Source organism: Sarcophilus harrisii, chromosome 6, assembly GCF_902635505.1.
Source record: "Sarcophilus harrisii chromosome 6, mSarHar1.11, whole genome shotgun sequence".
Lineage (NCBI taxonomy): Eukaryota > Metazoa > Chordata > Mammalia > Dasyuromorphia > Dasyuridae > Sarcophilus > Sarcophilus harrisii.
In genome coordinates, this window is record NC_045431.1 from 137,759,419 (window position 1) to 137,786,504 (window position 27,086).

At 32.4% G+C, this 27,086-nt stretch overlaps 1 protein-coding gene across 2 annotated transcripts in view; it reads left to right on the top strand.

The window, feature by feature from the left end:
- GRID2 (glutamate ionotropic receptor delta type subunit 2) overlaps window positions 1-27,086 on the top strand; it is a 1,791,455-nt gene that overhangs the window by 1,056,606 nt on the left and 707,763 nt on the right. For both annotated transcript variants that reach the window (XM_031941365.1, XM_031941366.1), the window contains exons 7-8: window positions 624-785; window positions 26,490-26,609. In XM_031941365.1, coding sequence (XP_031797225.1) covers window positions 624-785; window positions 26,490-26,609 — 282 coding nt within the window. The remainder of the gene's footprint in view (window positions 1-623; window positions 786-26,489; window positions 26,610-27,086) is intronic.

The window sequence follows — 27,086 nt, forward strand, 5'->3', positions numbered from 1 at the left end:
AAACAATCAATGTATTTGCTTTATTATGTTCTATAAAAGCATTGATAAGTAAATCTTCTAGAGAATATGAAAAAATAAAAAAAATAAATTACTTCAGGACAATCCATTTTCTTGGCTACATTAATCTTCACTTTTGATTTTGTTTTAGGTTTTTCTTTTAATATAATAGACCATACACACAGATCTATTCCCTATATTTATGTCATGTGCAAAAGTATGCTTCTTCTATACATCTTAAATCCAAATACCATCTAAATTTGAATTTCTTAGGAAATTAATTTTTGACACACTTAGATTGCAATTGCAATATTTTCAGGGAGTGATGACTTTCTGAAGTCTGATATTGAGCAGCTTCCTTTTCTCCCCCTCCACATTTTATTACACACATAAATAGGCAGGTACACAAACTGAAGCATAAAATCAAATAAAAACTAATTCTCAATCACTACACTGATTTTTAAAAATCCAAACAAAAGAGGGATTTTGCTTCTTTAACCAAATAAATTATTAAATTGAGCTGTAGGACATACTCTAAGGCTTTGAATAGGTCTAAGGCTTTGAATAGGTCTAAGGACAAGTAAATATCATCAAGTTTAATGATCAATGTGTAATTTTTTTTTCAGATCTCAAACCTTTACATATATGATACGGTGCTTTTGCTTGCCAATGCTTTTCACAAGAAGTTAGAAGACCGGAAGTGGCATAGCATGGCAAGTTTGACATGTATCAGGAAGAACTCTAAGCCCTGGCAAGGAGGGCGGTCCATGCTGGATACCATCAAAAAGGTACCTTCACAATGACATTCAATTCTGGTTATCTTCTGCACTACCAACAATAAGTTAGCAAAGGATAAATCAAAGGGATAGTATCCTTATTAATGGTATTATTGGTCTAAAGCAAAAGGCTTTAGTGTGATAGACACATTCTAACTGTTTTTAAGAAGTTTTATTAGGATACCACATTCATACCCAACAAGCAATTTTAGTTTAAGTTGATTAATTTATTTGTAATGTAGTTAATATATGCAAGACACTGTGGTAGATAATGAAGAAGATTTGAATATGAATATCATATGATCTGTATCCTCAAAGTGTTTTCAATTTAGTTAAAAAAACATTCAATTAAAGATTGAAATTTTATAGATGGGATAAATAGTATTTAAGAATGTAAGAAAATTTTTATTTTATCTTGTGCTTTCTAAGGAAAATAAAGTGATTACACCTACTTATCAGATTATTATTGTTCAGTCTTTTCAGTTGTGTTTGACTTTTTGTGACTCCATTTGGGGATTTCTTGGCAAAGAAACTGGAATAGTTTACTATTTACTTCTCCAATTTTACAGGTGAGGAAACTGAGGTAAACAGGGTAAAATGATTTGCCCAGAGTCATACAGTTAGTGTCTGAAGCTAATTTTGAACTCAGGAAGAAGAGTCTTTCTAAGTTCAAGCCCAGTAGTACTCTTATACCCTGTACCACCTAGCTGCCCTTTGAGTAACAAGACAAGGGTTCTAAACAGAATTCATGGAATTCAAATAAATTACTTTTGATTAGTATATTTCAATTAAGTATATTATTCAATATGATTCTAAGTATTTTATTTTATGTTTTAAAAACATTCTGAGAAATTTATAGTTATAGTATTAAATTCAAATAGCAATGGGAGCCACTAATTCCTACATAAAAAATACTGCAGGCCTCATATTGACTTAGTTTCAAAATATAATGTTGTTAATATTTTATTATATTTTTATTTATTTTGTAAAACACTTCCCCTCCATTTGAAGTTTTTAACATCCATTTTTGAAATTTTGAGTTCTAATTTATCTTCTTGTATATAAAAGATATCAATGGACAGTTTTACCACAGGGAATGAAACATAGTCCTACTATGTGTCAAATGTATGTTGCTTCTGCTCTTATTCCAGTAAGAAAAGCATTTCCAAAAGTTATGTTATTACATTACATGGATGATATATTGGAGTGTGCACCTGAGAAGCAAATGTTAGAAGCATGTCTACAAAAAATTCATAGAAACACTAAGGAACTACAAACGGCCCTCTACAGTATTAGATGGGAAAGGAGTTTAGCTTTGGATGTAGAACTTGAAGTTCCATTTCCTTCCAAAATGCAGTGATTAAAAATTTAGCTCAACTCTGGTCATATTCCCTTAGATGAACAATATTTAACAGAATTTAACAGAAATATACTTCTAGTCTAGTACACCAGCTTTCTGAAGAGAGGCCTCCAGCCTCAACCTTCTGCTTTCCTTGTTGTAGAAATGAAAGCCTCCCTTGGAAAAGAGTTGAAGGACAAGAAGAAATGTCAATTCTGCTTACACTGGAGCCAGGTTATGGCAGGCCCCTCTCCTTACCTGGGCCTCTCCACTTATGTGGGGTCATGCCTCTTTGTTCTTCTACCAAAGCATCTGCAATAAATGTTAAAGTCATTTTTACAGCAGTTAATAGAAAAAAGTTTTCATGTATCATCTATAAAATATAATCTTATGTGAAGGTTTTATAATATGTCATTACATCAGAAGGTAAACTCGAGGGCAAGGGATATTTTATTTTTCACTTTTTATTCTTAGTACCAATGAAGTATTGTGATGTGGTGGATAAAGAACAGGCTTGGGTTCAAGCCCTTCCTCTGACACATGCTCTCTGTGAGTCATCAAGGGCTCTACATAATGAGCTAAGATAAATTGAGGAATAGCTGTCAATATACTTTGGTAAAGGTAATTTCCTCACAGGTCATTTGGGCACTAAAAAATAAAATAAATATAAAATCTAGGCAATAAAATCTAGGATCAAAACCCTTTCCTCCTCTTTTCTTTTCTAACGTTTTAATATCTTATATGAAGTAAAAATTTAATTGATGTTTACTGAGTTGAATCTTATCAGATGGAATTTGAAACATTCACTATCATGCATACTGTGTTATTGTTCTATGCTAAATCTGCAATTCACACTTTTCTAATGTGGGATGCTCTTCTGGCAACTCCATTTTCAGCTGGAGATTTTAGCTCCTTAGTGCCTACCCAAAGTATAAAGAAATGCTCTTCAGTTTATTATACTCTTTGACATATCATATTTCTTGATCATTTTGCTATGCTTTCTACTGCTTTTTGACTTTAAAATGGAATTATTTTTTAAAAAAGTAAAAGGAAATATTTTATACCTTTGCACACAAGAAGAGAACATTATATTTGAAATTGCATTCCTTCTCCCCAAAATAAACAAACAACAATAAAAGATTGCCAGTGAAATGAAACGTGAAGATATTCAAAAAGTTTTAGCAAAATCTAAGTTTTATAGAAAGGAAACTAGGTGGTATAGTGGAGGGAGGTCAGTAAAACTCATCTCCTTAAGTTCAAATCTAGTCAGATATTTACTAGTATGTGACTCTGGGCAAGTCACTTAACCCTGCTTGCTTCAGTTTTCTCATCTGTAAAAATAAGTTGGAGAAAGAAATAGCAAATCACTTCAACATATTTTTGTTGAGAAACCCCTAAATAGAGTAAAAAATGTGTCGAACATGGTTGAAAAATTGCTGAACAGCAACAACAAATTTTGACGAAATAGTAAAAATGAGAGCTACCAAACATTAAAAGGGGAAAAGAAGCATTTAAAATGAATAATCTGGCCAGGGTTCTTCTCCTGACACCAATGAGCATCAAGTAGAGTATTACTCAAATGCAAAAAAACTTCTGTCAATCCAAATCCAAATGTTGCCAAAAACTTTGAGCTATATTTACATAGAAAGCTGGCAGGTGTGAATCCGGGAGAGGTTGTACAACATTATTCTTCTCTGCCAATTTATTAATTCATGGTTTGGCTAGTAGGCAGAAGCTTGTTTAGATTCATGGTTTGGGAGCTTCCTTTACAAAGACAAAACAGCAGTTTGAGAGGTTGCTAAGGTAACAGATAAATGATGAGTGGGAAGGAAAACAGGAGACAGTATACAGGTATGAGACAATTGAATACATGGGATTTTGCTGTTAATAAATTCATACTACAGTGATCTGTGACCTTATGGCTCTTTAGTTCACAAAGCTTTCATACCTTCTCATTTTTCCTGTATAATTCTCATCTTTTATCTGTAGAAGATCTCTCTAACCTGATGGTAGATTTTTCTCTATATGAGTGCAAATATTTCAGGGTCAACATTGAAATAATTTGGCTGATACATGTGTTATCTCTCACTTTCCTTATTCACCTGGCCCAACATTCTCTTCAGTCATACATAGAATCATAGGTTCACAAAATCATGTATCAAGAGCTAGAAGGGATCTTAAAAGTCATTTAATATAAACTTCATTTCATTCATGAGGAAACAAAAGCACAGAGGGGTTAAATGTCTTGCTTAGGGTCATACAGGTAGTAAAAATCAGAGGAAGTATTTTAACTTAGTTGTTGTGACTCAAGATAAAATGCTTTACTATACTTTATATCCTTGATTCTTATTTATTGTTCCAAACCTAGTAACTATCAATAAAATAGTTTTAACATTCTGAAACAAAAATAAAAATATCATCTTACATGAAGACATAAATCCTATCTTTACAGTTTGTATAGTAACTTCTTTTTGTTAAAGTGTCAATAATGTTGTTTGTTATTATAACAAAGTAAATTGCCTCCCTTGTAACAAGAGGAAAAAAATAAGAAAATCATTTTAAAAAATGACAATGTATGACAAATTTCCAGTCCATCAACTCCCTATTGAGGGAAGGAATATATATTTCATCATCTGCTATGAACGAGAATGATCAATAGAATCCATTTGACTGTTTTTCAGTGTTGTTTAAATTTATATTGTTCCAGTGCAGCACTTAGTACAATGCCAGGCACATGATAGGTGTTTATAAATATTTAATGATTGGATTCCTGGATTGAATATGTCATACTTTTCATTCTGTTTGCTTCACTCTGAATAAGTTAATCACAAATTTTTCATGTTTGTATAAATTCTTTATTTATTTAACTTCCTAGTGCAAAATAATATTCCATTATATCTGTATGCTATTATTTGTATAGAGAACACCCAGTCTATTGGCAACCATTTTATTTCCATTTTTCCATTATCAAAAGAAGTATTACTGTTAATATTTTGCTACATGCAGAAATTTTCTATGATCTCCTTTGAGATATGTGCACATAAGTCCACTCAGTCAAAGGTATGAAAAATTCAGTGATTTCTTTCCCCCAATGGTTGGACCAATCAATAATTCTGAAGTAAAACAGGCATTTCCTGAAATCTTTCTAAGATATCTTAAGGTGGAAAAGTATTTCATTCCGAATGTTTGTTACTGCAAAATTCATTCAGAGGCTTGATCTAGTATTAATTCTGAAGCAAACAGGGGAGGCAATGTCCTGGCTTCTCTCCACCATCTTGGTTCTGCCCCCCTCACCCCATGTTATAGCCCTATTCAAAATCAAGCTTAAGAACCTCTATCTTCTATAGGAAGACTTTTCTAATTCCTAAAGTTCCACATACATTTACTCATAAAATTAACTTCTATTTTTTATGTATTCCTTATATACTCAATTGTGCATACATTGTCCTATCTAATAGAGTGTAAGACTTTTAAATTCATTTTTTTATGTACATGACCAAAAATAATCTTTTTTGCATGGTGAATAGTAAGGACTTAATAAATGTTTATTAATTGATTCAGTAACTCATTAGTGTAAATCATTTTTTCAGGAGGCTTGTTTGTTTTTGTTTCATTATAGTTCTAATTACTCTTTTTATTTTTTTTTTCCTCCTGCTTTGAGATTGGGCTAAAAGTCTTTCTTAGACTTCTAGTCTTCTAGTTTTTTAGCATTATATTAGGCTGATACAGTGTTTTCTTTTGTCAAAACCTTCACTGATGGATGGTGTCTAAGCCCTTTTTACTTTAGGATATAAATGTATCAGGTTGGTCACATGAAATAGTCATAGTGAAAGAACTAGAATGGGATTTATATTTATTCCTTTCCTATGGCATGTAAGATAAAATATGCTTTTTTAAATAATCTACCCTTCCTCACCTTCATACCCTAACATACATAATCATGTAGTTAAGTTGTTCATTTTCTATCATATTACCAGGTAAATTCTTCTCTCTCCTCTGACCTCTCCCTCCTCTTTGCTAACCAAATGAGCTATCCAAATTACTCATAAGCAAAGCTCAAAAGAAAGATAGTCTATGGGAAAATGGGTTCTTTACAATATTATCTCTTGTTATTCAAGAAGTCTTTACAGTGTGTGGAACTTTTCTTCAATTTATTTTTCTTGCTAAAACATTACTATGGATTTGACCTATTTCTTGCTGTTACAAAATAGTCAGGTTTAGGTATTTACCTATGAATACTTGTGTTCTGACCACATGTGTTAATAAAGCTTTTTAAATTAGTTATTTAAAAAAATCACCATTGTTAATATGCTATACCTTACTCAGATACTTTCTGTGTACTTCTTTTAGATATGTACACCTTGGTTCCCTCTTTCTGCCAGAAGAGAAATAGTTCAAAATTCCTTGAACTGTCTTAATAATAGTTTCATACTTCAGAAGGTAAAGGGACCAACATGAAATTTTATTCTCTCTGATTCTCACTGAAGAAAAAGAACTAGTTACTGAGCCAGAAGTAATAGAAAATTTGGGAAGTGATTATTCCATCTTTGAATTTGTGATAGAGAAGGACAAGCATTGGTGTCTGTAATTCCTCCATCTAAGAGTTGTCTAATCCAGAAGAAAATAAGTTTCTTGAAGAAGTTCTAATGAGTCTGTACTATTTAAGACAAGCCCCACTGTAATGCCCGGGCTAGCTTTCTGGAGGTCCTCCAGATGGGTCTTGGTCTCAGCAGGATAGTCACTATGAGGATGGTTAGGAACAGACTCTAAAGTCTTTATTGTCTCCTTCACAGTCTGTTCACTCTGACTGACTGTGTCCACAGTTCTCTCAGCCCTTAAATACCCTATTACAATTACTCATTACATCATACTGAGTATGTGTGACCTAGAGAACCATTATATCACCATACTAAGTACTAAGTGTATGTAACTATTATCTCATAACACTGAGTTAACACCTTGTAAGTATCCTTGTTTCAAGTATACATCAACAGAGTTCTGGCCCTCTGTACCCCACTCCATTAAGAACTCCAGAATACTGAGAAAGGCATCAACAAAACTAAAGTAAAATAATAACTAGAAAAAAGGATAAGAAGAATAGCATCATCAGGATGGCATAATGAAATGGTTATGTGAATTTCCAAGGGTTACATATCTAGTAAGTTTTTGAGTTTAGACTCATGAAATTGACTCTTCCTGTTTTCAAGCCTAGTGTTCCATTTACTGTACCACATACGCTCCTTATTATTTTCACTACTCCTATATTATTTACCTGATTCTACTTATTTAACTCTGAAAGCTCCATAAGCTCCATGTATTTTTCTGTGTAGACTTTTAAAAAATACAAACTAGGGATCACATCTCATTTCTTGTTGGACCCCCAAGCAAGACGACCTTCTATACATGTTTCTATATGTATTCTCCTCAATATCACTTGCCAATAAGTGGCATCTCAAGGTAACAACCAATTAATGGGCCATTACTAGTTATCTTGCCTCATGTCTTACCACTGGATTCTAGTGACTGGAGGAAAGAGTGAGACCAAGGACTTTGTGCAGCTCTGCATCAGTTAAACCTCATTCTCCTACAAATAAAGACATCATCCTGATGATATCTTTGTGAATGAAGAATGAACAATAAGAACAACCAATAAATACTAGCTTTTACAAAAAGATATTTACTAATAACAAAATATTTTCCCTCCCCTATTCGGAGGTATCCAGTGGAACCTGAGAAAAGTGGCATAAACTTAAATCATTTGATGAAAAACATTTGTTCCACCAAATTCACTTTTAATTTCAATCTTCCATAACTAATAAACATGTGTTAAATGCCATTTATGTGTAAGGTGCTGATTTAACCTCTGTGGACACAAAAAAGCAAAAGGCAGTTTTTGCCCTCAAGGAATTCACAATGTAATGGAAGCCAGATAAGTAATTGAAAACAACCTTTCATATGGTTGTTAATATTTTGCTATTCATATTTCGAGAACTATTTGTAAATATCAGTTAGCCACTTCTTTACAGAGGAATGACTCAATTTTTTATATTTGTGCTAATTTCTATGTATCTTACATTTCAGACCTTTGCCACAGATATTTGATACAAATTGCTTCCTAATTAATATTTCCCTTAATAAAATGATTTTAATCCTGCAAAAACATTCTAATTTCACAAATCAGTATTGTTTGTATCAAGATCTCCCCTTCATTATTCCATTTGAAAACAGAAGGTATCTCCAAATATTTACATTTAGGCCTCATATTTATATGAGACATTTTTGTATATGGATATAGAAATTGGTCTGTTTTGGAGGGAGGAATCAATCCAATTTTCCTACTAGTTGTTGAATTGGGAGATCGTTCTCAAATAGTTTGTGTTCTTGGGTTATTAACTATTGGGTTGGTGACTTTAATTATTTCTGATTTTTAATTAATCTGCTCTTCATATCTATTTTTTAACTGCTACCACATTTGTCATTGTGTTCTAAGTTTCCTTCTCCACTATTCTGTTTTTGTCGTTTTTTTTTTTCAGTAATTCTGATTCCCAACATAATTCTGTCAAGATATCTTGTATTAAATGTTGTATTCCTCCTTTGAACTATTTTGTATTTTTCCCTATTGTTCCATAATATCTGAATAATTCATACAATGTATTATTACTTTTTTTCACTGATGTTCTGGTTCTCTTTCTTTGAACTATAAACTAACTCTCAAGTTTCCCTCATCTTCTATTTTTAATATTCCAATAATTGTACATATTGGCTCTCTAAGTAGAATGTAAGGTCTTTGAGGGCAGAAAATACTTTATTTTTGTCTTTATATCAGCAGCATTGGGAATGTGATAAGTTTTTAAGAAATGGTTGTTGCTTTTTTGATTGATCATACCTAGGGTTATGACCTTTTCTGGATCCTTTGTCATCATTCTTATTGTGATTTATTTGTTTGAAAGTTAGTCATTCATATTTTGTTGATATTTTGTCACTTAATATTTTCCTTGTACTCCTAATGAATTGCCTCATTATTACTTTCTCTATATTTGCCCCCCCCCCTTTCACTGATGCATTGCTCACATATACATACTTCCCTCCCCTCCTCAAATCTCATTATTTAGGCATCCTCAAGTTCAGTGTTTTAGGGGCTGTAGAGAGCTGGTCTGTGTCCTTGCCCTGTGTAAACAACTGAGAAATCTCAGTTAGGTTTATAGTCAACTTTCCGTAATACACAGAAGCTCCTTTCCCTCTGCCTCTGACTTTTCCAGTCTTCTCCATCTCTCTTCCAATAGTTTCAGCTGATGCTTGAAAGAAGTCAGTAAAAACTAACAAAGCCAGATACAAGTATCATGAGTGGCAAATGTAATAATTTCAACTTTTTAATGTTAAGGTTTTTTTATATTGTGTAGTGTTTCTGTCTTCTTAGCTTGTCAACACGATTTTAATTACCATATAATTAGAATATTTTTGTTTGTTTTGAGGTTTTGGAGTATTAAAAATGACCCTTCTGCCATCTTGAAAATTATGTCACAACTAATGTTTCTGCAAATTGTCTTTTGTTATGACAAGTGGTATTCATTATTAATATAGGAAGATTGGAAAGAGTTTGCAAACTGGATGATTTTTAAATAATTTTTTAAGAATAGATCTCCCCATTTCTCCTAGCCTGAAGCTGAGGTGGATACTTATGGGCCAATCCCATAACTGATTTCTCATAGGCATTAAAAGTGTCCCTTCATGAATTGTATAATTGATCCAAGCTGATTTTTCTAGCTGCTTCTGACAAAGGATATTCTCTCTCTCTCTCTCTCTCTCTCTCTCTCTCTCTCTCTCTCATTCTCTTTCTCTTTCTTTCTCTCTCTAGCAATGATATTTGCATACTCTGCTAGGAAAAATATAGCAAATGGGTCAGTAGCGTATTCTATGTTGAACCCTGATACTAGTTTGGATTCTCCTTTGGTTAGGTCAAAGGGTACTCAGTTTGTTTCTGCTAGTGTAGAAATATATCATAGTATGGCAAGTGGTCGTGTTGTAATGATAAGTCATAAGTTTTCTTGAGTAATTGAAAGTGTTTTTTAAGGTGAATGAGCCATTAATTAGTATGATTGAGAGGAGAATGATAGCTAAGGAAACTTCATATTCTTTCTCTCTTTCTCTCTCTCTCTCTCTCTCTCTCTCTCTCTCTCTATATAGATCTAGATATATATATAGATATAGATATGTATGTATATAAAGTGTTTGAATAGTCCCTCATTACATAACAATGGAGAACTGTGGACTACCTAATAGTACAGTTAGATAAATCTAGAACTGGTGGAATGACTAGATTCAAGGAATTACAAAAATTAATGTTGTGAAGTGAAGTTGGAAAGAGGCCTATAGTGGAAAACTCTGGGCATCTATGCTGGGCTTGAAGTTGTGTGTGTGTATGTGTGTGTGTGTGTATGTGTGTGTGTGTGTGTAGGAAGTGATCATTCCATCTTTGAATTTGTGATATATATTCTATATATATTCTTTATGTCCCTTACAAGTTGTCCTCTTGTCTAGAATTTATCTCCTTCTTACATCCACCTTTTCAAATTCTCAATTGTTTTTAAAAGCTGAGTTCAAACGACTTTAAAAGATCTTTCTTCCAGTTCAGCCCCCACCCCCAGGTACAAATTAAATTATTTTGTATTTATTTTTTGTGAATATTTATAAGTAATCAAGTTGTTTCTCCCAACTAAATACTTAAAGATAAGGACAGTATCATTTTTTCTGTCTTTGTATCACTAACTTATAGCATAGTACTTGGAGAACTATTTTTTATATGTATAGGCTGATTGAATTTATTCCTAAAACAAAGCCTGCTCATCTTGTTTTCTCTTCATAAATAATCTTAATGATGCTTATAATATTCTTATACATACACTTATTAACAACCTATTGCAGCTTATTCGAACCTACCAATTATCTTACCATTGCTTTTTAAGTAACTTAGAAATTCTCAGTATTCTTGGTGCTCTAGGGTTCACAATTATATCACCTCACAAGGAAAATGTTCATAGGCCTTTATAACATTATAGTATCAGGGCATTAGAACACTGTACAAGGTTTTACCCATAAGGCAATGAAAATGCTTTCAAATCCTTTGAATGGAGGAAATAATGCTATTCACCTACTCATTGTTTTACCCTGTTTGTTTTTATCTTCTTAAATTTATCTGAGCAATCGCACTATAAACATTTTGAATTTTAACTCAGTTTTGATAGCTGACAGCTGTCTAATTTTGAGTCATTATTATATACGAACATGTCATTTATTTCTTTGTTAAAGTTACTGATAAAAGTGAAACAGCTTCAGGTCTAGCATAGATGCCCAGAGTTTTCCACTTTAGGCCTCTTTCCAACTTCACTTCACATCATTAATTTTTGTAATTTTATAATCCTTGAATCTAGTCATTCCACCAGTTCTAGATTTACCTAATTGTACTATTAGGTAGTTCACCGTTCTCCATATTCTCCAGTTATGAAATGAGGGACTATTCAAACACTTTTCAAAAACCCTATCAAAAGGAAAGAAAAAAGAAAGAAAAGAAGGCTAATATAGTAAGACCTCTTCTTGATCATTTTTTTTTGTATATTCATTCATTGCTATTCCATACTTCTGAATATTCATTAATATTCCATTTCTAAATATTCATTAATATTTTCATAGATTTTTGTTGGAATTTAAATTAAGTATATTGTATTAGTTACAGATTTTAATCTGTTCCCTCTTTGGATATCAAAACAGTTTTCCCTCTTCACTCCTATGGAACCTCTCAAATTTTCCATGGTCTTTCAGAAATCTCTGACAATATTTCAGTAGTCATATATTACTATTTTTCTTTACCTATGTGTGGTAACTAGAATGCATAGAAAGCATTAAATAGATTTAGCTATCTAAAAACTCATTGCTTCTTTTTCATGTGTTCCTATTCCCTATTAGTGGTTTTTTTCTGTCTTTTCATTTCAAAGGTCAATATCCTAAGCAGAGCAAACAAAAAATCAAGAGATGAATAACTCTACCCTTTCTCATTCATCAGTTATCATTATTCTATCTCCCCCAAAGTTTCCAAGATTTCCAATGGTGAGAAACCAGTCCAGAATAGCAATTCTTTTTATTTCTTCTTCCACCTTTGACAGATGAAAATATCATTATAGAATATCAAGGAATTCTTTAGTTTTGTTCCTGGTTAGACATACACATAAACAGAGAGCAGAGAATGAGAAGGGCGAGGGAGAGGAAGGGAGATTAGGGTAAGGAGAAAGATAAAATATTAAATAAATGAAGTCTCTTATCACTACTATAATAGGTCCCTCTGTCAGGTTTGTGATTAGTTCCTCATCTATTTCTTTCTGTCCATGTGACTAGCAGTTCCTCCAGCGACAATATTTCTTCAGTTTCTGATTCCATTATTTTTAACAAAATGCTCTTTAAGATGCTTACTCTTATCTAAATTGGTGAAAGGAGGAATGAATATATACATATTTTTACATTTGAGTACAGAAATATATTTTAATAAACAGGGAAAGATGAAGTAAAAGGGGGAAGGCATAATTAGAGAGAGGATAGATCAATGGAGGCATTAATCCTAGTAAAACTAACTCTAAAAATGTACAAAAATATTTATAACTGTTTTGAAAGTGGAAAAGAATTGGAATATAATGTTGTTATAGTTCAATCATTTTTCAATCATGTCTGACTATGCATGGTCCAATTTGGAGTTTCCTTGGCAAAGATACTGAAATAGTTTGTCATTTCCTTTTCCAACTTATTTTGCAGTTGAGGAACTAAGGCAAACTGGATCAAGTGATTTGCCCAGCCCCACACAGCAAGGGTCACACAAATAAGTTCCAGAATTGAATTTAGAAGGATAAGTCTTCTTGATTCCAAATCCAAAACTCTCTTCATTATACCACATAGCTGTCCCTGGGAATATGAGATGGTACTCATAAATCAGGGTATGACTGAACAAGTTATGGCATATAAATATATAAATGTATGGCATAAAAGGAATGATTTTGTGCTGTAGGAAATGATGAAGGGATGGTTTCAAAGAAACCCAGGACACCTTGTATCAATTGATGCAAAATGAACAGAATGGTACTATTTTAGCTAAAGAAATTTTTGCATAAATTATCTATCTTATCTATGATCCTGTCTTTAAGAGTTAGCTATGATGTACATTTTTTCCCTAAAGAAAATTAACATTAATTGCCATCTTACCATAAAAAGTATTAATCTTCAAAGGTCAAAATCTTATAAAATGATGAAATTCTCTGAAACACTAAATCAGGGATAAATAAAAGATATAATCAAATAATAATCATCCTGACTTACATAAGATCTTTGCTTTGGTGGGTGCTATAAAACTTATTAAGAAAATGGGATTATAGTTAACTTGTACACTTGTTAATTTGTAAGATATATACTTGATTTTCTGTATTTCTTTTATTGCAATTAAAGTCAATGTCAAAGGACTAAATGGATTATCACAAAATATTATATAGATACAGGGGCATATTGACCTAGAGTGGTATACTGTAATAGAGAAGTAGAGTATGGATAATTTCAAGAAAGCAAGAAAGCAATTTATCAATACTTAATAATTAACATTCTCACAGTTGTCTACCTCACCCTTCACTATAGTATTATGCCTAGAAATACAGCAAATGCTTAGGAAAGTGGGTTGACTTACCATTTGAAGTATTTTTGTGGTCACCGAGTCCAACCGCTTCATTTACAAATGACAAAACTGGACAAATGAGGAAACTGCTCCCTGGAAAGGTTAATTTCATTTTCTGAGAGCCACAGACTTTCTAAGTGCCTGAGGCAGTATTCAGACCCAAGTCTCCAATGCTTAAATGACAGAACATAGTGAAATATATGAAAACAAAAGGGGAATACTGTGAAAAAATCAAATAGACACAAGATATATATTTTCCTACCAATTTTTTGTGGGAGAACATTTAAGTGAACAGAGTAGGAAGAGAAAGACCTTAAGATGAATAAAGAGGAGTTTTGAAAGACTTTTGAGAATTGGGAAAAAAAAAAAAGGCCAGAGTTTTATTTGAGGAATGGGGAATTTGGAAGTTTTTGAGGAAAAAGAAGAAGTAAATGGTTAGAGTTCAAAGAGTGGAATGCCTGGAGGAGAACAAAGAAGAATAAAAGTGAAAGACCCCAGGAGAAAAAGGGGGGAAAGGATAAGAAAGAATGCTGTGAATAAAGGAACATTCACAATTAGGAAGGAACTCATCAGCTCTCTGCCTCTTCCTTACTGATAGACCTCATCTGACAGATCCCTGAATCTACAGCCTCATTTCTTATTGGACAACCAGCTACTTCCTTTGAGGATGCATGTACCTCCCATGGAAAATACTCTCATTTCTGTGCTTTAGTCCCACAAATTGAAAAATCATTTTTCTTGGTGAGATTTTTCTAATTCATTCTCCATATCCTTCAATATGTTGTTGCTGTTGTTAATATAGGTCAGGGATGCCCCATAGCCTCTGGAGATACTTGGATTTTGTTTCTATTTTTAAGGAACATTTCATTCTCTGCAGGGAGTGGTGAGGCATTTATGGAAGCCTTTTGAGTTTTCTATGAGAGAGAACATCAGTGGGCCTTTCAAACAAAGATAATCATCAATTCATCTTGAGGGGAAGAACTCTTTTGAAGCCATTACAGAATCATTTTTATTCCCTTCAAGTCCCAATTCTCCCTCTTTCAATCCTGGAAATGTCTAATAATGTCTTTAGCCCCCCTTTTTGTCTCCCACTCTTTAGTTTCCTTCTTTACCTTTAGGCCTTCCTCATTAGGTCTCATCCCTCTCCACTTCAACTTCCCAAATCCTTCCAATTTCACCCCCAAAAAGCTGTGGTCATAAAAACGTTTTCTTCATAATTTCTAAACCTTTCACAATTCTTCCCTCCCCTCCTCTTCTGATTCATCCTTTATCTTCAACCTAAAAACATAAAGTGATATGTCAATTGTTTCCCAAGTATGAATCTAGGAAATAAAGGAGATCTTCCTAAAATTTTTTCAATATGAGGGCTACTCCCCATCTCACCCTTTTTAGTAATTTGTGTAGTTTAAAATAGTACTAGGAGGAATCTAGAAAGCACTAACGATTATGAAGTCATGGTCTCAAAACATAAGACCTTAGGGACAAAGATCATGTTTTCATCACTGCTGTCAAATGAAAGCAAGCACTTCAAAAGAGAAATCAGATTTTGGAATTCAATAGCTTGTCAAAAAGATGGTGGCTGACAATAGGATTTAGATTTTTAGTCCATATCTTAAAATATAGGAATTACATGGTGTTGGCCAGTGACCTAAGAAAATCCTAAATATTTTTCTAGAATCTTATAAATCAAATCAAAAATACTTTAAAATACAAAGGATCCAGAGGAGGGAGGTTGAAAAGGTATGTGTGCATGTGTATAAGTATATATAATTGCTATTCAGTTGTGTCTGATTCTTTGTGACTCCATTTGAGATTTTCTTGGGTGAGATATTAGAATGGCTTGTCATTATTTTCTCCAACTCATTTTATAAATAAGGAAATTAGGCAACCAGGATTAAGTGAAATTGTTCAGGGTCACAAAACTGGTAAGTATCAGAGACCAGATCTGAACTTAGGAAGATGAGTGTTCCTGACTCCAGATCTGGCCTTCTATCCTTCTATACACTGTACCACCTACTGATATATGTGTGTGTGTGTGTGTGTGTGTGTATACATGTACAAATATATGTCCACTAAGATAAATTTCATAGGAATTTAATCATTATGCATTAGGCATTAGTGTGTTGCTCTATACTGCAAGGCATCGAATAATGATGTTGAGAGGATTTTTTTTTTGTTATAAAAGTTTGACTACATGGCCTATAAGATCCCTTCCATATCTGAGCAGTTTTGATTTATATAGGAATAGCAAAGAGATGAGAAGGGGCTACCTTAATAATTATAGCTATCATTAGCAGTTGTCCATATCATATATTTTACATCATATCAAATATCAGAAATAATTGATATCAGTTATTCATATTAACTTTTTCTACTACTTATCACTTTTTATCTGATAAATTTTTATTTATCCTGGGTTCATATGCACATAAAATAGGTAAAAAATCAAATATTTATTGACAACAAATCATAATTCCTCACACATTCAATAATGAGAACCCATAGGACATCAGACACAAACTATAGTTTAAGAAGCTGGGATTTATATGAACTTTTAATTTGCAAACATCATCTCATTTTATCCCTAATACATTCCTATGAAATAGTAACGATTATTGATGTATTTTTTAAAATAGAGAACTGAAGCTGAAAATATTAAATAAATTGCCCAGAGTATATCAGGGGCAAGATTTGGGAAGCTGTTAAAGAACTTTAAGCAAGTTTTTATCTTACCTGTGCAGCCTTGATTTAAGTTACAACTTCTATTAGCTTCAGTTTCTTCATATATGGAATGAAATTACTCATTCAGCACCTGCTATGAGTCAAAAACTGTGCTAAGATCTGGTGATACTGAAGCCCACAAAATGTAGTTTTGTTTTCAAGGAGCTCACAATCTAATGAGGAGAAAATAGGCAACCAATTTGTGAACTATACAGAGTCAGAATCAGTTGGAAATTATCTCGGGTGGGAGGTATTCTTACTTATAATAAGATTTGAGCTGTTACTTGAAGAAACCAGAAGAGTCAGGAGACAGAGGTGGGAAGAGAGATGATTTCATGTATGGGGGGGACAGCAAATGAAAAAGCACATGTTCCAGAAATGCGGCATTCTGAATTGTAGAGTTGTTGGAGGAAAGTAGAATGTATGAAGACTGGGAAGGTAGAAAAACTCTGTACTATAGAGAGCCTTAACAGTCCAATGGAGAAGTTTTTTCGGGGAAGTGGAGCCAAGATGAAGCAATAAAACCAGAAAGGTGCTCAAGCTTTCCCAGTTTCTCTCAAAAAACACATGAACCAAGCCTCTGAATAGAGTCTGGAATGACAGAATCAGTCTGGCAGTGGAAAGAATGAAACTATTCTCCAGCTCAAACTAGATTAGTAGGACTTCTAGAAAGGCCAGTCTCACTGGGGTGAAAGGGCTATGATTAAGACACTCCCACTGCTTTAAAAAGCAGTGGGAGTGTCTTAATCATAGCAGATCATCAACTGTGACCTTGATCCCAGCTCAGTAGCAGAGCAGACCAGTAGAGCAGCTTCCAGTCCCAACACAGAAGGCAAAACACCAACCTGGGAAACTAGGATAAACAGGCAGGACTAAGTTGGATTATCCCCTGCTATAAGCAAGATATCAAACATAAGGGGCCCCTGTGCTCAAAGCTAAGGCTCAAAGCTGCACAAGAAGCTTGGAAAAGAGCTCCCCTGTACTCTAAGAGCAGAATTCGTCTTGAATGTCACAAATAGAGGGGGAAAAGAAAAAATGAGCAAGAAACAAAAAAGAACCTTAACCACAGAGAACTACTGTGATGACAGGGAAGACCAAAACATCAACTCAGAAAAGGACAAAATGTTTTGTTTTGTTTTGTTTTTTTTTAAATAGCTTTTTATTTACAAGTTATATGCATGGGTAATTTTACAGCACTGACAATTGCCAAACTTTTTGTTCCAATTTTTCCCCTTCTTCCCCCCATCCCCTCCCCCAGATGGCAGGTTGACCAATACATGTTAAATATGTTAAAGTATAAATTAAATATTATAAGTATACATGTCCAAGCAGTTATCTATTGAAATAGTGTACTATTGGCCTGTAAAGGAAATCAAAAATGCAGATGGACAAAAATATAGGGATTGGGAATTCTATGTAATAGTAAGGACAAAATGTTAACATGCAAATCTCCAGGGGTGATTTCAATTCATCTCAAGTCCAGGGAGCCTTCTTGGCAGTACTTATAAAGGATTTAAAAAGTCAAATAAGAGAGGTAGAAGAAAAACTGGGAAAAGGAAAAAAAAAACATATGCAAGAAAGAGTCAAAAATTTGAAAAAGGAAGGACAAAAATTGATTCAAGAAATCAAATCCTTAAAAAAACACAAATGCAAAAAAAAATCCAGTGGAGAAATTTATATTTGATCCTGGAGGTAAAAAAAAAAGCCCTTGGATTTTACTGAGGTGATATGGGCAGATCTGCACCAAAATGGTTGAGTGGGTAGAGAAAATTATTCTAAAGACCTTTTTTATATTCAATATGTCTATAATGTTGACTACTGTTTTGGCCTAGAAAGGTTTTGAGAAAAGAACCCTAAAAATGAGCCACAGAAGATTCCTAGATATTTGATGAAAAAATACCTTAGAAAGTCAATGGAAACTTTTAAGCAAGAAAGAGTCAGTCTTAATGTTCAGATTCTTAGATCCTTAGATCTTCAGCCTAGGTGACTAAGTGAAAGAATATAGCAATTGGAGATAAGCAGCACAAATGGTCTATAACCAGCCTTCCAATTATTCCACAACCTGCTCTAATATAGTATTACTATTACATAATAATAAAGAAGACTAAGGGATAAAAGAATATAAAGATGTTGAAACCCATGTAAAAGGACCAAGCCTAACGAATTAAGATCTTTCACATATGGAATACTCCTGTGTCAGGTGTACTTAGAAAAGCTACCAATAAGAACCTTTATTTGGCAAAAGCCTTTTTTTCACTTGTTAAGTTGCCTCTGGGGAGGGGGGAGATTTTTTTATTTTGCCTCTAAACTCTCTTACTGACTCAGTTCTACATCTATGAGCATATATAACCAGAGGACTTTTCTCTATTCATCCCATATTTCTTCTTCATGATAACTAATGTTGTCCTGACACATTCTAGCCTTGATCCTTGTTTATATCTTGTACCCTTCTGTTTCTGGTACTCATCAAATTGTGGGAAGACATAACGAAAATGTGACATGTTATATTAGTCCATATCTAAATTTATTCTGATAAAATTGTAGAATTGTTGGAAAAGAAAAAAGACTAGATACCAGGAATCCAGATAGGAGGTAACGGCACAAATTCATTGTAACAGAATTACCACAGGCAGATCTTACAATGGCAACAATGACTATGGCTAGGAAGGGAGAATTACAAGAAATATTGGGGGGGGGGGAAAGATTTCCTAGCCCTGGGAAACTGAAAGGGTGTAAAAGGTAAACTTTTAGGTTTTAAGCCTACAAAACAAAACAAAAAAGATAGAATTTCCATTATCAGAAACGTATAATTTGGGATAGGGAAAGCATTTAATGGCAACTATACATTTAATATTTAAAATGTTAGGTTTTATGTTACCATGCAACAACCACATGAAAATATCCTTTAGAGAGTAAGAAATAATACTAGCTTGGAAACTGGGTCAAAGCTTGAATGGCAAAGATGTGAAAGTCATTAGCATAGATTGTTGAAATAGATCAACTGACTAAAAATCACAAACTGAGCTATTTTGTGGAATGACTAAAATTCAGGGTGGATTGAACCTAGGCCAATATTCTGAGAGTGGCATACTATAGTGTGGAGAAAATGGGCAACATGATAAACGTATGAATCCCAAAATAGGGTTTATGCCAATAAACTAAATATATTAAAGTATGACCTAAATTACCATCTGTTGAGAGAAAGAAACATCTGTCCTATAGGGCAAAAGTTGGAGATAGAAAATTTCTAATTAATTTCAAAACCAAGCATTGCAATTTTAAAAGTCTCAAGTCTTAATGAGCTTTTTTAAGTAAAAATTATCCCAAAGAGGGAAAATAAAAGATAATAATATCACAAAAAACTAAGGAATATAGATTTCCCCAGGAACCATCTCAGAACAAATTAAAGTGGGACTGTGATTATGTCACATAAGCTGGTGAAACATGCCATATTACTGCTATTACTGCATGTTTCTTTTCCCTAAGCATCTTTTCAGCTATATCTACTTGTCTTACAACTAAAACAAGCAGTAGAGATGGTATTGAAAGAAGAAAAGATGTCAGGCAGGGGAGCTGAATTTTTATCCCCCCTGTGCCATAAATTAGTTATATGATTTAAATCACTTAACCTCCATTGACTTTGGTATATATTCATTTGTAAAATGAAGAAAGTGCTAGAATTAAATTTCTGCTTTGAAATGTTATATATAATTAGCCTATAGAAAACTAAATGACATCCTTTTGATCTTATTTATAAATTGTCATATGATTCTGATTCTTACATATTTGTTGTCAGTAATAAACAAAGCTTTTATTAGAAAGATACTAGCCATTCAGTCAAGAAGTATTGTTTGAGTTATTATGTACCAGAAACTGAGTCAAGTTGAACTAAGGTTCAAAAAAGAAGTTAAAGACAGCCCCTGTCCTCAAGGAGCTCACAATCTATTAGAAGAGAAATCTAGTAAACAAATATGTATAAACAAGCTATAAACAGACTAAACAGGAAATAATTAAGAGAAGGAAGGCTTAAGAATTAAGAGAGATTGGGAAAGACTACATGTAGAAGTTGAGACTTAAAGAAAATCAGGGAAGTAGTAAATGGAAATGAGAAGAATACATTCTAGGCACAAGAAGCAATCCATCATGAAATAACTAGGAGGTCAGTGTTGTTGGATTGAAGAACACATAGTGGAAATAAAATATAAGATTAGAAAAATAGGAAGTATTTAGGTTATAAAAGAATTTGTTTACTAAACAGAAGAATTTATATTTATTAAGATGATAGGGAAGCACTAGGGTTGATTAAATAGGAGAATGACATGGTTGGAGAATCTTAGGATAATTACTTTAGTGGCTGAATGGATGATATATTTGAGTGGAAAAGGACTTAACTGAGCCAGGCAAATCTACTAGCAGACTATTATAATAATCAATAGATAAGGTGTTGATGGCCTGTACCAGAGTGGTAGCATTATCGGATGAGAGAAAGGAGATATTTAAGAGATGTTGAAAAGGTTGGCAATGGATTGGATGTGAGAGATATTTAAGATTTGAGGATGATTCCTAAATTGTGAGTCTGAGGGACTGAGAGGATGGTGATGCTCTTGACAGTAATAGGTAAGAGGTGGTGGAGATGGTGCAAGGATTAAAGTAATGAGTTAATTTTGTGATATACTAAGTTTAAATGTCTAGTGAACATGTAACTTTGCATATCTGAAAGGCAGTTGAAAGTTGCAGATGTAAGACTGGAGGTCAGCAGGGAGGTGTGGGAAGGATAAGGAATCTAAGATTAATTCATATAGAGAGATTAATTAAGTCCAATGGATTTATTAAATCCAATGGAGTTTGCTGGATGAAGATCTGGCAATGGACTGGATTAGAATGGATTAGATTAATTAAATCCATTAAAGTTTGTAGGAGGTAGATCCAGACCCAGATGAAATTCCATTAAACAACCTCAAGCATAGCCTTGATAATGGAAGGGGAATCAAGACAACTAAAATATGAGGTCATGATCAATCAACTCTTACTAGGATGACTAAAAGATAGGTTAATTAAGATGGTACCAACATGAAACAAATGTTTGAGATGACTCATTTTTATCAAGGTTAAACGAATTTTTATCAAGGTTAAAAGACTAGAAAAATCCTTCTTTTGCTTAGTCAAGAAGGATAATACCAAGTGTAATTAGGTATAGTTCAATGGAGCAATGTCCTTATCAATGTGAGAGCTTCTTCCAGTTGTCAGACATATTACTCACCTAGTCGGTTCTTGTCTCTATTTTCTAATCAATTTTCCATAAAAGTTGGCTCAAAATATCAAAATATCTCTAAGTCTCCTAAAATTGAAAAGCATTAAGCATTGGATAAGAAATACTAAAAGATTCAGATTGGGCCTGCAAGGTCATAGAAAAGTAAAAAAAAGTTCTTTTAATAATGCATCTGAGGAACTAATCATTTTACTGAGATTTCTGTGTCTAAAGAAAGCACTGAGGGGAAAAAAAAGATGTAAAGGAAGTAGATTCAGCAGTATCAAGCTTTAAACTATTTTACAAGGGAAAGCATTGTTGGAGTTTAAAAAGGATAGTTTCAATTATTTAAATTAAAATTTTCTTACATAAATAAAAACCTACATAGCCAAGAATAGAAGGAATGTAGATATTTCATAGGTAATCTCTCAAATAGGATATGATTGGGTTGGAATATTACTGTGGTGTGTGAAATGATGAGCCAGATTTTTATGTTTCTGAAGAAAGATGTTATCAATTTTCAGAGAAACAGATGACAGGTGGAAATATACACAGTACAGTTTTATGTGTTTATATGAGTGAATATGTGTATGTAGCTATCTAACCATATGAATGTGTGTATATGTGTATATTCATCGCCACACTTAATTGTAGCCTTTTTAAAGGGGAAAATAAAGTGGAAAGTGCACAGCAGAGAAACAAGTAAGCAAAGCAAAGCAGGACAGTTTGAAAACTGTGTGGAGTATCAATTATTGAGATTTTCTTGAAATGGAAATGTTTTGTTTTATACTTGAATTCTCTCGTGATCTGCTGTGTATATGACAAGTTTTTTTTTTCTTTTCTCATCTTGTATTTGTTTAAAATAAGAAAAATATTATTAAAAACTAAAGAAATTAAATAGTTGCTCAGGATCAGCTACCTATTATGTCAAAGAGTAGACTTGAGTCTAGGTCTCCCTGGATCAAAAGACTATACCTATCTATTTTGCTACTGACTTTCAAATGGAAAAAATAAACAAACAAACAAAATATGTAAGAAGGACAGTATTAGTTTTAAAAATTGATAAAACACCAGTAATTATTGTTTTGCATACTTTTGAACTATAAAATGGTTGTGAAAAAATATCATTTATCCTTAGTGAAAATAGTAAAAGGAAACAAAGAGATTTTTGTAGATAATGTAGTAAGGTTGATAGGAAATAAAAATGAAGCATCCAGAAGTTTGTTCTTGATACATTTCTTGCCATAGGCATTTAAAAAATAATTTTTATATAGAACTTATGGTTATAATCAATAATTATGGTGTATCAATAAATGGTAAGTGGATCAAACTGTCAGATAAGATTGTAGAAAAATAAAAACTATAATAAAAATTTTACAAAGAGTGTATGTGCTTAGGAATCTGGATTCTAGATAAATAAAAGGGTAATTATAGAATCATACTACCATTCTCCCATTATCAAGGACTCAGACACCTTATTGTTTAGAACTGAAAAAAAATGAAGGCAGGGGGAAGCTTGTTTACTTGGTTTTATTGACCAAAAGAAACATCATTAGCTAATAATAGCTATTAAAAAAATAAAAACCTTGAATGCCAAAGTAAATGAAAGAGAAAAGAGAAAAGTATATATGCTTTGATTATATTTTTTACTTCAGAATTCCTTTTCTTTAAAATTTATCATTGGTTCTATGTTGCATTCTAATCATAATCACCATGTACCTCTTATTATCATCTGTGTGATAGGTATTATTGGATTCTATCCCTCAAATCCTAGCAGCTACAGGTATAGAAATGTGGGCTTTTACTTCTGGAGAAAGTAAGTTTAGGGTTATTAAAAGAAATCTTCTGTTTTCAAAAAAAAATTCAGTCTGTTGTACTCCTGTGCAACTTTGTGACCAATTAGATAACTATGCTGTCCATTTCAGATATCCATACTGATAGACAAAGAAGTCCATCCACATACATGTCTCAATCTGAAGATATTCATCTACTTGATCCTTCCCCTGTGTCTGCTAAGGGCATATTATTTTGAATGCTAATATATCTTCCAGGAGGTTCATCAATGTTCTGGTGTTCAATGCAGTAAGGGGATATTAACCATAGGCTTCATTATTCAATGATAGTTTTTCAATTTGGCTCAGCATTAAATCTCTTCTTTCTAATTTTTATCATTAAATAATTGTGTAAGAGAGATATTTTATTTTGTCTTCTAAGTATACATTGAAAGGCATTTAAGGCCTTATTGAAAAATAGCTTTTAAGACAGAATTTTCCTTTATTGAATCACATGATTTTTCATAATCAACAAAAATTACAATGAGATCTTGCAATTTCTACATTTTTAATTAATTATGAAATAACAATGGTATGTTCCATTGTTGAAGAAAACTTTTAAATACTTCTAATTATACTGTTTTTTGTAAACCTTATTTTTCTTGCAGTTTTTCTTTGGGGAAAGAGTGGAGAAAGTTCTAAGTTTTCTTTTGCAACATAGCTTTTATGGAAATGCTTTACATAACTTCACATCTACCTTCTTAATGGGGGCTGGGGATAGAAGGGAAGAGAGATAATCTAGAAATCAAAATTTTAAAATGTAAAAAAGTATTTTACATGTAACTGGGGGAAAATAAAGTAAAAAAATTGACATAAGATGCTAAACACATAACAAGTGTTTCATAAAATGATAAATCAATCAACTTGTTAAAGGTTAAAAAACAAAATAAATAACTACATGTACTATATCCATAGTATAATTCTTAGAGTAATATTGTTCTATTTAATGTGCTAAGAATTCTATTGAAGAATATTAATCTTTCTTCCCTTTGCATTATTTAATTTTTATTTACACAAGTAATACTTTTAAAAATGCCTATACTCCTACTTGTATTTTGTACCACTTGCAGTTGCTAAAGTGTTAATATCAACAAGGAAAGATATCTCCTTCTATATAGCTAAAATCTCTGGGGAAAAAATGAAAATTAGTTTGTTAGAAATTCTGTTTAAATCAATATCTTGTACTACATCCATAAAAATGTCTAAATTGAAATGTAGCCTAAATATATAAAATTATAACATTTAAAAAGAAAAATAGAGGAGACTGGAAGGAGGGACCCTATATAGCTATGGATAGCAGGAGAATTCTGAAACAAATAAGGAATAAGAGATGAAAGCAAAATAGACAATTTTGATAACCTACAATTAAATTTTTTTATGAACAAAATAATTTTAGCTAAGATAAGCTGAGAAACTGTTAAGTGCTGCAAAATCTTCACAGCAGACTCTTATAATAAATCTGATAGTCAATCCCCAACAGTTAATGATAGAAGGATGTGAATAGGCAGTTTTCAAAATAGGAAATAAAAATTATTAACAACCATATGAAAATGTTCCAAATAATATGAGATATGCAGATTTTAAAAAGTATGAAATTTATCCCATATGCATGAGATCTACAAACATGATGAAGTGCATGAATCATAAATGTTTGAAATGCTATGGAAAGACAGGCAACTTCCTTCAATGCTTCCAGAGCTGTATATTAGTCTAATTGTCTTGGAAAGAAATTTGTTTTTATTTTGGAGAAGTTGCTAGACTATCTATACTTTCTGGTAGTGATAGTACTATATACATATATATATATATATATATATATATATATATATATATATGTATATGTATATATACATATAAATGAAAAAGTGAAGGAAAGTACAGAAGTATTTATGCTATCCCTTTTTATGGTAGCAAAGAACTAGAATAAAGAAAGTAGAATAATGAAATAAATTATAGTATATGATTGTTACAGAGTATTATTGCTCTGAAAGAAATAATAAATATGAAAAATTCAGGGAAAGTTAGGTAGACATATGAATTAATGCAGAGTGATATTCACAGAATCAGAAAAAGAAAATTATACAATAACCACAATACAGTAAACATCATTGAAAGCTATCAGAACTCTGAACAATATTTGTATAACATTATCTTCATTCTCTTTGCTGAGAAGTGATGAATTCTAGATTCAAAAGAGAGAAAATGATGACATATGTGTTTTGATTACCTGTATTTCATCATGGGATAGAATTATAGATGATAAATTGGATGAACCATTGGACTTAAGAGTCAATAAGATCTGAGTTCAAATTTGAATCCTAAACATTTATAAATTGTATGATCCCAGACAAGTCACTTCAGACAAGAATAACAATAGCACTTCTGGGTTTTTGGTGAGGATAAAATGATGTTTATAAGCTCTCTGCAAGCCTTGAAGCATTACACAAATGCAAATAATTATTATTAATCACTGGGCCAAGAATGGGGAGAATGTGAGGAGTCATTGAACATGAGTGTGATAATTTCATTCCAGTAATAAAATTTCCATAACTTATTATAATTTATAAAGTTTCCATAGCTCAAGGAAATGTCCTCCACATATAAATAATATCAGTTTTCAAATGTAAGTAAATATGGTTGAGATAAGTAAAGTACAAATTCCTCCAAAAATAAGAAAATATATATGTGTGTATATATATATATATATATATATATATATATATATATATATTTCTTTCCAAACTAAAAATCTCCAAATTTAGACATCCAGTTCTTTCATCTTCCTTGCTTTTTCACACATGGCAGCTTAGAAATCGCTTTTAATATTATTTGTTTTAACAATTTATGAAATTTCACATTTTTTTTTTTCCCTCAGGGTGGAGTAAGTGGATTGACAGGTGATTTAGAATTCGGAGAAAATGGGGTGAATCCCAACGTACATTTTGAAATTCTTGGAACCAACTATGGAGAAGATCTTGGCAGAGGTGTACGTAAGGTAAGACTAAACACTGAGAAGTGTGATTTTGCCTAATGTTAACTGCAATTCTCAGTGAAAACAAATCTTTTATTTCATGGTGTGTTCTTTTTTTAAAATGGTGCATTTCTATTAAAATACATTGTTTCTGGTCAATATTTTATATCACGTGTAAGACTGGAATGCTTTTCCAAATAAATGTCATATAGTGGTAGAGAAAATTCATTCCAAAATATGGTATTACAGTTTTAAGCTTCTCTATTTGTCATGTAATATATAAAAATAGTCTGGAAGAACTGAATTATTCTTACATACTGTTCTAAAGAGCTCATGGAAAAAGATGAAAAATTATTTTTAATACATATATTTCTCTAAGGAATTTTATCAAGAAGAAATGCTACTCCCTCCTTAAGGAAAAAGCATTTTTTTCTGTAACATTGATACATATATATATATACACATACATAAATATAAATATATATGTGTGTGTGAAACTGA